The 11,186-nt window shown below is 36.6% G+C and overlaps 1 protein-coding gene across 1 annotated transcript in view; it reads left to right on the plus strand.

The window, feature by feature from the left end:
• LOC126175246 (ATP-dependent RNA helicase DHX8) overlaps nucleotides 1-10,735 on the plus strand; it is a 142,469-nt gene extending 131,734 nt beyond the window's left edge. The window contains exons 16-20 of the mRNA XM_049921887.1: nucleotides 1,406-1,699; nucleotides 5,421-5,542; nucleotides 6,442-6,645; nucleotides 6,825-7,004; nucleotides 10,390-10,735. Of these exons, the coding sequence (XP_049777844.1) occupies nucleotides 1,406-1,699; nucleotides 5,421-5,542; nucleotides 6,442-6,645; nucleotides 6,825-7,004; nucleotides 10,390-10,612 (1,023 nt within the window). The 3' untranslated portion in view covers nucleotides 10,613-10,735. The remainder of the gene's footprint in view (nucleotides 1-1,405; nucleotides 1,700-5,420; nucleotides 5,543-6,441; nucleotides 6,646-6,824; nucleotides 7,005-10,389) is intronic.
• Nucleotides 10,736-11,186: the final 451 nt, after the last annotated feature.

Genomic DNA, 11,186 nt, shown 5'->3' on the forward strand with positions numbered 1-11,186 from the left:
TATTCCCATACAGGGGAGTCATTTTAGTAGAAAATCACATGTCCAGTGTCAGCAGGTAAATAAGATGTTGCCGTGCCTATATTGTTCAGAAAAATGATGCCATGTTCCTTTGGAGGTGCATGCATATACAAAGGAACTGGCACTGTGGTGACTATTGCCGTTATGAAATGCATGCCGACAATGGGTAAGAGACTTTCAATTAAAATGTGTCCCCTGTATGGAAATATACATATGAAAGTATGGGTTTGGTTGTTTTGGGGGAAGAGACCAAACTGCGAGGTCATCGGTCTCATCGGATTAGGGAAGGACGAGGAAGGAAGCCGGCCGTGCCCTTTCAAAGGAACCATCCCGGCATTTGCCTGGAGCGATTTAGGGAAATCACGGAAAACCTGAATCAGGATGGTCGGACGCGGGACTGAACCGTCGTCCTCCCGAATGCGAGTCCAGTGTGTTAATCACTGCGCCACCTCACTCGGTATGAAAGTATGAGTACAGGTTGTTGACACATGGTTGATGACATATGAAAGTTTGGTTCTGGCCTTGAGTCATGCTCAGATAGCCCAGTGGTAAGGTGACCACTTGCGATAAGTGGGAAATCTGAGTTCGAGTCCCAACCCAGCACAAATTTCCATCATAATTCCATTATACAGTTGATGGTTGCCCATATTTGCAACTGTGAATACATTCCATGTAATTTAGAATGCATCTGGATGAGAGTGTCATGAATATGATGTGGAGATGAGGAGGCAGTCATTAACGCAAAAATATTTTTCATTCTTGTAAGACATTTTCATCAAATTTAAATCAACAATGTTCTCCTTTGAATGCAAAAATATTGTTTTGGTACCCACCTATGTAGGGAGAGATGATCGTTGTAACAAAATAAAAGAAATCAGAGCACAGAAAGATTTTCCTGCATGCTATTCGAGAATGGAACACTAGAGAGATAACTGAAGGTGGTTCAGTGAACCCTCTGCCAGGAACTTAATTGTGAATTGCAGAGTAGTCATTTAGATGCAGATGGAAATACATTATTTTCTACTGTTATTAAAATTCTATGTATCTGAATTATGAGTCAAGACATTTCATGCTACCAAGCAATTAATATGGATAGCAAAACAGAGTAGTCTATTATAGCATACACTATGTCTAATTCCAAAGAATACCCAGAGTAACTGGTTATGACTATGGATCACATAGCTAAATTGCACCTCAGTGAATCCAGAATCAGATCTAATGTTTTTCCTTATAAAAACGTGAATTAACCAGTAAATTAATTTTGTTTTTTTCAGCAATAATTCTTTGTTTTCAACAGTAAATTACAATGGTATGAATAAATCTTCAAACGTTCTGCACTGTATTAAATACTGAATCTATGTATATCCATGGTCTTTTTCTGCCTCAGGCACAGGCCAAGCAGAGGGCAGGCCGTGCTGGCCGAACAGGTCCAGGAAAATGTTACAGACTGTACACAGAACGTGCATACCGAGATGAAATGTTGCCTACTCCGGTGCCAGAAATACAGCGAACCAACCTTGCCACAACAGTGCTTCAGCTGAAGACAATGGGCATTAATGACCTGCTACATTTTGATTTCATGGATGCTCCTCCTGTTGAAAGTCTTATCATGGCTCTTGAACAGCTGCACTCATTAAGTGCTCTTGATAATGAAGGTCTTCTGACTAGACTTGGACGAAGGGTAATTATAGTAAATCCTTTATGCATTACTCTTAATAAAAACTGCAAGTACCTGTAATGAGTTTTAGAACTAAAATATGTTTTATTTAAAGTAATGTACACATATTTCTTGTGAAGAGTAGATAAATGATAAAATGAATATACTGAGAATACATTACAGATGTGAATAATGTACATTGCCAAATAAAAATAAGTGAATCTGCTGTATGCAGTACCTACTTAATGCTACCTGTGATTAGAAACCAAGTATTTTCGTTATAGAATACACGACTGACACATCTAACATTAGGGCAGTTAGTGAGAACGGATCAGTCACCAAAAGGATTACTGAAAACTCTTTTTTTGTGTGAATGAAAAGTAACTTGTTTGGGTTGAAGGAGATATTCCTGAAATTGCTCAACAGGAGCAAGAGAATAAATATTTTTTGTATTGTTGCTACAAAAGGATATAAAAATTAAATGGATTGATAAATGTCCACAATGTGGAGAAGATATTGGAAGTACAGATTGCTACTCACAACAGAGTGGAGGTGTTAAGTCACAGGCAGGTGCCAGTCTTTTCCATTGTGACTGTCTGCGATTCAATGCCTCCTTTCAATGTTGTTGTTATTCCATCTTGGACTTTCAATTGTTTGAGACATTACGAAAAGTGATGGAGAATGAAGTCTATGAAAAACTCTTACCTCAGGGAGGCAGGCTGGTGGGATATACAATATCTAGGAACTGAGTGGAAGAAATCATTGTAGGGGCAGATATAGGATCTCTTACTCGTTTCTGTTTGACTGGTAAAGGGACTCTCTTTCTTCAGTCATGCCAATTTGAATTTCTAAGTTCATAGAAGCAAAGAAAAAGTATTCTAAACACAATTACTTCAAGGGCATAGTGTAAAAGATCAAGGTCAGTGTATTTATAGTTTGTTTCTGACAACTGCATGAATTTATTGATATCACATAATAAGTGTATTTGTGTGGAGCAAATTGCAGCTGTTTCACCTGCCTTAGTGATGCCATATTGTTTAAAGCAGCAAGTGTTAAGTGATTCTCCAACAGAAAGAGGTTCCTACTCAATGGTCTGAAGATGACCACAGTAGTGGTTGAAACCGGTCACCTTGATAAATAAATCGTAATCAAGACTGTTTTTAATAGTAAATATTTGTAAGACATTGGTCACTGCCTTTCCCGTAATGTATTCCAAAGTAATGTTAAGAACCAGTTTTAACAAAACTGCTACGGAAAAGGGAAGGCACTTTTTATGCTGATTAAGAACAGCTTAATACTCGATGCATTTCAGAAACTACTGAAGTCTGTAAAATATGATCAACACACAGGTCATAAACTGTCAACAACTTATGTAAGAGTTTAAAAAGTGTGAAACATCCTTTGTGACACGGCTGTTCATATTCTCTATAATCAAATGAGGCTCTCATACTCAACATGAGCACAAGAAGTGAAAGTACGAGGGTCACTCCAAAAGAAATGCACACTATTTTGTAAAAATATAGTTTGCATTCTGCATGTGTGAAAGTTTTTCAGTGTGTAGATACATCCTTCCCGCTTGTTTTCAAACTTAGTTCAACGTGTTCCTGTGAGTGAGTGTCGCCGTCACAGCATGTCTTCAAGATGGCTGCTACACTTGACGTTCATCAGAAGCAACGTGCTGTCATTGAATTCCTGTGCTGTGAAAACGAGACGGTGGGAAACATCCACAAGAGGTTGAAAAAGGTGTATGGAGATGCTGCTGTGGATCGCAGTACAGATAGTAGGTGGGCAAGCAGGTTATGTGATGAAAGCGAGCACGGCAATATTGAGGATTGTCCTCGCAGCGGCAGGCCTTGTACTGCACACACTCCAGACAATGTGCAGAGAGTTAACGAATTGGTGACTGCTGACAGACGCATCACAGTGAACGAATTGTCACGCTATGTTGGGATAGGGGAAGGAAGTGTTTGCAGAATATTCAAAGTGTTGGCGCTGAAAAAGGTTTGCGCCAGGTGGGTTCCCAGGTGTTGACGGAGGCTCACAAAGAAACAAGAAAAATGGTATGCAGCGAACTTTTGGAACAGTACGAGAATGGTGGGGATGAATTTCTTGGAAGAATTGTGACAGGTGATGAAACATGGCTCCACCATTTTTCACCAGAGACGAAGAGGCAATCAATGGAATGGCATCATGCAAATTCACTCAAGAAAAAAAAAATTCAAAACCACACCTTCTGCTGGAAAAGTTATGGCTACGGTGTTTTTCGATTCCAAAGGACTCTTGCTTGTGGACATCATGCTAAGTGGAACTACCATAAATTCTGATGCATATGTGACGTCTCTGAAGAAACTTCAAGCTCAACTGAGTTGTGTTCGACCACATCGGCAAAAGCAGGATGTTTTGCTGTTGCACGACATTGCACGGCCACATGTCAGTCAAAAAACCATGGAAGCGATCACAAAACTAGATGGACAACACTGAAACACCCGCCTTACAGTCCAGTCCTGACCTGGCTCCATGTGACTATCATCTCTTTGGGAAACTGAAAGACTCTCTTCATGGAACAAGGTTTGAAGATGATGACTCCCTTGTCAACGCTTCCAAACAGCGGCTCCGACAGGTTGGTCCAGAATTTTACTGTGCGGGTATACAGGCGCCGGTTCCAAGATGGCATAAGGCAGTTGAGAGGGATGGAAATTATGCGGAGAAATGAAAATATTGTTCCTAAAGGATGTATCTACACACTGTAAAACTTTCAAACATGTAGAATAAAAGATGGATTAAAAAAAAATAGTGTGCATTTCTTTTGGAGTGACCCTTGTAATAACCGTAAGTTAATTTAAAATGTGGTAGAAGACGTGTTCCTCATCTTTTATTCAAAGACATGCCCTACTATAAATTAAGGGAGTACTGCTCTTATCTTGTGTTCAAACAAAGCAGTAGTCTTTCCAATAGAAGACATTTAACATATCACACCCAGATGAACTTCACATTATTCATTGTAGTATGACCATTGTGTAAATGGAGAGAATTCTGAACAAAATATAATTGTTGGCCCTGATATTGAATGCTTGCCTGGTCATAATTTACAAATTGATACTCGTTATTTATTCATTCATTAATTTTGTAAATGACATGTGAAATAATGACTCTTTTAATGTTGGTAAAATGACATACTGCACACATTTATTTGGTATGAACTTTAAGCTTATTAAAATCAGTGTAAGATGCAACAAGAGAAAGCTATGGATTCGCAATTTAATATATTTGTCAGTGTTAGTAACACCTTCCTTTGTGTGTTTTTTCTCTCCATACATCTTCCTCTCTTGACACTTTCCAGCCAGCTATTCTGAGGAGATTCACTGGGAAGAAAAGCAACTTATTTCAGATTAGATTAGATTAATACTAGTTCCATGGATCATGAATACGATATTTCGTAATGATGTGGAACAAGTCAAATTTTCTAATACATGACATAATTAAGTTAATTTAACAACATAATTAAGTCAATATAACAACTTTTTTATTTATTTTTTTAAAATTTTATTTATAATTTTTTTTTCTTAATTTACATCTAAAAATTCCTCTATGGAGTAGCAGGAGTTGTCATTCAGAAATTCTTTTAATTTCTTCTTAAATACTTGTTGGTTATCTGTCAGACTTTTGATACTATTTGGTAAGTGACCAAAGACTTTGGTGGCGGTATATAATATTTCATGAATGCTGTGATTTGTTTGTGTTTCAGATGGCTGAGTTTCCTCTTGATCCCAATCTTTCTAAGATGCTAATTATGTCAGTTCACCTTAACTGCTCAGATGAAGTGCTCACAATAGTATCAATGCTTTCTGTGCAGAATGTTTTTTACAGGTATGTGAGGTTTGATATTTTGCTCACTATGTTGATTATTTCTTTTAATTACAGGTAAAATATTTGAGTGAGAGATGTAATAATCAAATAATTTCAGAAATTGTGGTACAGTTGCCAGAATAATAGCTAAGACTTTTGCAAATATTTTAATATACAGCCTGTACCTTTATAATTCAAAAAATACGTAGTCATCAACTTCATTACAATGAGGTTGTTTTAGTAAAGAAAGTGTTAGGCTTGTTTCCCACAAATAATTTTTCATTATGGAAGACTGCCTTCTCTAACTAAACAGCTTTAATGCTGTTTGGAATTTTTGCCTACAGATGCAACAGCTTTTATTGTTATTACCATATTCTCAAAACTGTATTTCGGTTAAACCATCACTTTCTTCTACTTTCACTTGTACACTTGTGGCACAACTGTCAGTATTATGAGAAGGAAAGTTGCTACTCACCATATAGCAAATATCCTGAGTCACAGATAGGCACAACAAAAAGACTCTCACAATTATAGCTTTTGGCCATTAAGGCCTTCGTCAACAATAGAACAATACACACACACACACACACACACACACACACACACACACACACACACACACACGAGCTCTGAACAGTATTATTTTTCTATTTTAATTAGTTTTATCTGAATACATTCATAATATATCCATGTTCCTTTGTGTAATACAAACCAACATAAAGACTCTTCATAAAGAAATTTGTAAGTGACTGAACTCATTAAAGAATGAGATTTTTAGTAACTGAATGAAAAATCAATGTGATTTAAAGTGCACAATTATGCTCAAAGACAGATTTGAAATTTTCAGAATAAATTATATGTTAAATTGCAACCCTGTGAGGGAAACACGAGGATGGCAAGTAATTCTTTTTATCTTTCAGGCCAAAGGATAAGCAAGCCTTAGCTGATCAGAAGAAGGCCAAGTTTAACCAGCCTGAGGGAGACCACCTGACGCTTTTATCAGTTTACAATTCGTGGAAAAATAATAAGTTCTCCAATGCTTGGTGCTATGAGAACTTTGTCCAAATAAGAACATTGAAACGTGCTCAGGATGTACGGAAACAACTTTTAGGAATTATGGATAGGTAGGACAGTGTTTTAAGATGCAACACATATTCAAGTTAAATTTTCTTGAACGAGAAAAGCTTCTAGAAAGAAATTATCTTTCTCTATCTAATGTGTATGAAATGAAAATTTTACATTGATTGCACTAATTTATTTATTATTTTGAAATAATTTTCTAAATGTTCATTATTATATGCAGGCATAAGTTGGATGTAGTCTCTGCTGGGAAAAACACAGTACGTGTGCAGAAAGCAGTATGTTCAGGATTCTTTCGAAATGCAGCCAAGAAAGATCCTCAAGAAGGATACCGAACTTTAGTGGACAGTCAAGTGGTTTACATCCACCCATCAAGTGCACTTTTTAACAGACAACCAGAATGGTATGTTATTAATTCCTTAGTTACTAATAAGGTAAATCATGCATTGACAAAGGCATTGTACCACCTTCAGTAACTGACAACTTTTATCTCCTGTTTTGACTTTTGTGACTTTCTTCCCATACTTTCTTGTCAGCTGTGTATGTATTTTCTGTTTATAAATTTAAAAAAAGGGCATGAAGAAAAGTTATGGAGGAATGGTACTAGTTCAATCCACTCAAACAAAAATAACTACTGTTATAGTACATAGTAATTCCAGAGCTATGGTGCACCACCTAAAAAAAATCTGTCTCATGTCCACTGCTGTTGCTACATTGAAGGATTATTTAATATGTAGGGTTCAATGAAGAAAAACATAATGTAGAAGGCTCCATCCATGGCTTTAAAATAAATCCATGAAAACTCAAAATTGTACTTTGTACATTCTGTCCATAATAGGTAAACCCCATTCTTCTCCATCTGAGCATGTATTCTATCTTTAATGACTTTATTGCAAACGTGTCAATATCCTCTTAACTGAAGTCGTGGGTTCTCATTTTCTTGATTCAGTCAAAACTTATAATCCAAAGTATAGGTGAGAAACTTAACAAGAACTACTAGAAAACTGGACCCCACTTACTGTCCTTTTATGGTCATCATTAAGTGTTTTACTGAGAGAGAGCATTCTGTACTGTAGGTGTAGGTTTGCCAACTAGGTTCTGGTTACACTTATCACCACTAGAGGGCACCTCTTATGTGTGTTTCCGTATAGTCAACAATAAAAGGTAGGTTCCCAGCCTTGTATTGTGGACTATTCAGTGTCTTCAAAAATTATAATTATCATTAGTTTAATGTTGAATTTAGTCCTTCAGAAAGGTACATAGAGTATGATATTTTGCATCCAGGCACAGTGATGATGTTTCATCTGATACTTACTTGACAGTGGTTCATACATCTGCTGTACTATTGCCAGCTCCTCTGATACTTTCATTCACAATATAGCTACATAACAGTTGTGCAGAAGCTGTCATGTACTTCATATATTTCTTCATTGATGACAATTTGATAGGCATTATAACTGCAGGCTAACAGAAAAAGGAAACTTATTTCTCAGTGGAAAGACTCAGCTATTAATCAAATATTTGTGTTTATCAGTGTTAGGTTACTTCAAAGATCTGTGAAAAACTTGAACTATCAGATATATTGGAAAAAATTTTGTGCATACCAGATACAGGCACAAATCAATGAGTTTTGCAATCCAGGGTGTGAAGATTAGGTTGGGTGTATGTCCATTGCTGAAGAGAGAATCTTTGGGATCCAGGCTGTCAAGCTTTGTGAGTCCCAAAGTTAGTCTGCAATATTTGCATACACACGGGAAAATGAACCGAGTTCAATGAAATCATTATGACACAGTTCTGGCACTTCTAAACAAAAGATATTGATGATTGGTAATTATTATTGCACATCCCCTTAACTGCTGATCTGTTTATTGAAACAACATATACAGAGCTGTATGGCCATTCACAAGCCTTAGTCACAAACTTGAAGTGAAACTCGCGAGCAAAGAGTATGAAGAACTGTTAAGGCCAGTAGCAGTCATAGCATTTAACAACATAATAGAGAACGGATAAAGTAGGCCAACACTTAACCGACACATGTAAATTGAAGGGGAATCATAGCTGTCAGCTGCAGTGGGACATTAAGCAGAATCAGCAACGATGAATGAAAATTTGTACAGGACCGGGATTCGAACGCAGGATCTCCCACTTACTAGGCAGGTGTGATAACCACTGCACCATGCGGAAGAAAGCATTATCGCAACTGCACGGACACACTCAGCATGCCTCACGGTCGATCCACACTCTCACCGAGCGCCACCTGTCCACAATCCCCTTTCATTATACTCCCATTCACTACTCGGAGATTCCCACAGGAGTTGGACATATTTGTGCATTTGCACTGAAGAAGGTATCCATATCCCAGCTAAGTTTATCAGTTATATGAATGCGTGGTGTCTGTCCAAAAGAATCCACTTAATGTCCCGCTGCAGCTGACAGCAATGATCTCCCTTCAATTTACATATAATGTTTCACAGCTATAGATTCTGCTTGGTGTCTGTTCTTTCAGACAGATACCATGCATTCATATACTTAACCAACAACCTAGCAACTCATAAAGCTATAATAAGTATTACAAGCAGATTTTTTTCCATCTTCTTGAGCTTGATTTGCATAATGTGTTGGCTGACTTTTATAAAAACTGTGGTTATAAGAATCTGCTTAGGCTTACCTTATGTTATTGAGAACATAAAAATAGGAATTTGATTCAAATGCAGCAAACATCCGCTCCAGATTACTGATTGGTCAAAATTCCCAGTACTGATTCCACCTACTGCAAAAAACCAAACCCGCAAGCATATGTGCAATATACAGCCAAAGTTAGAAAGAAGACAATAAGAGCATCAAGATATTGTTGTGAAGGCTGTAATGTGGCACTATGTGTTGTTCGTTGCGTCTGCCCTTGTCATACAGCTTCAAACATTAAAGCTGTTAAAAAATCCACATTTGAATTTCCAACATATACAGGAACTAAAAAATAAAAAAGGGAAACAATTAGTTTTTCTGTGCACATTTATATTCAGGATTTAAATACAGTTATTATTTAAAATTCAGAAGCTGTTTTGGTAACTTTCATATGTCTTTTCTGTTCCTGTTTATGTTTTGTTTAAACCCTTCCCCCACCCCCACCCCCACCAAAAAAAAAAAAAAAAAAAAAAAATAGAAACAGAATCTTGTAAAATAATCTCTGCTGACCAGTTTAACTCTTAACCTCCTTGACATAAATATGCAGGCTTCCGTGGCTGGTGTCATGATAATTAAAATTCTTCTGGGTGTTGTACCACATCATTGGATAAAATACTACCATGAGGAAGGTCATTGTAATATGGTCAAAGCATTGGTTTTAAGTTCATAATTAAAGTATTTTATGCAGTACTACACCCAGAAGAATTTCAATCAGCTTAATCTCCTTCCTCTTCACTTACACACAAGTTTAAGCATTTGCACACTGATCAACATTCAGATTTGAGAGGTAAACTCAGAATCCTTTTATATAGCTTTCGTCCTTTGCAATTACTGAAATACTTGTTTCCTTTACCCTCCTTTCCATTTTATGAAAATAGGCTTTTCTTATTACAGTTTTATATTTCTGTTTTACAAGACGTGATAAAATCAAAAGTGGTGGCTAAGAAAGTGAGTGTTGTGCAGCAATTAATTTACTGTGACTTTATAATGATCATTGTTTGAATTTTCAGCAGTAAATTTTCCTTTCATTTGCTGTTCTCTGTGTAAGTTTCCTAATTCTCTTATTCTCTGTAGTCTAGCCTTAAATAATTTGGTATATGTTTCAGGGTTATCTATCATGAGCTTGTGCAGACAACCAAAGAGTACATGCGTGAAGTCACAACCATAGATCCAAAGTGGTTGGTTGAATTTGCTCCGGCATTTTTTAAGTTTTCTGATCCAACGAAGCTGAGTAAATTCAAGAAGAACCAACGTCTTGAACCTCTATATAATAAATATGAAGAACCAAATGCTTGGAGAATTTCAAGAGTCCGTAGAAGGAGAAACTGAAATATGTTCACTCTATTCATCTTAAGTTATAAAGTGTGTATATATTGTACATAATAGACTTCTTATGCTGAAGACTGCATAATAATGTACATATTTTGAAATAATTATACTATCTACTATGAATTAGTCATTATTTAAACAAAACAAAAGTTAGCCTGAAGCTGACATGAAAGTTCAACAGTGTCAACAAAAATGAGAGACAATGCATCATAATTATCATCTTCCCAAATACCTTTTACATATTGGCCAATTTAACTTATTTTAGTAGTCACTCGTAGGCCATTGAAAGGATATAGTTGAGCCACTTTTGGTTGTATTCTTCAATTTTTCTAATATTGATAAAATATTCGATTTTCTCCTTCTGTCTCCAGTTGAGGGTGTAATTCAATGTATTACAGCCTTTGATTTCTCTCATAAACTTCATTTCTGTTGCTTGAGTCCAGGTCTCATATTGTGCTGCACAATACTTAATAACTGGAGAATACATCTCACATCTTAACAGCCTAACAGATTTTGAAGATGAAACAAATCACGCCATAGTGTCCTTAGTTTTCAGTCTTTAGTCACAGAATGA

This window comes from Schistocerca cancellata, chromosome 3 (assembly GCF_023864275.1).
Source record: "Schistocerca cancellata isolate TAMUIC-IGC-003103 chromosome 3, iqSchCanc2.1, whole genome shotgun sequence".
NCBI lineage: Eukaryota > Metazoa > Arthropoda > Insecta > Orthoptera > Acrididae > Schistocerca > Schistocerca cancellata.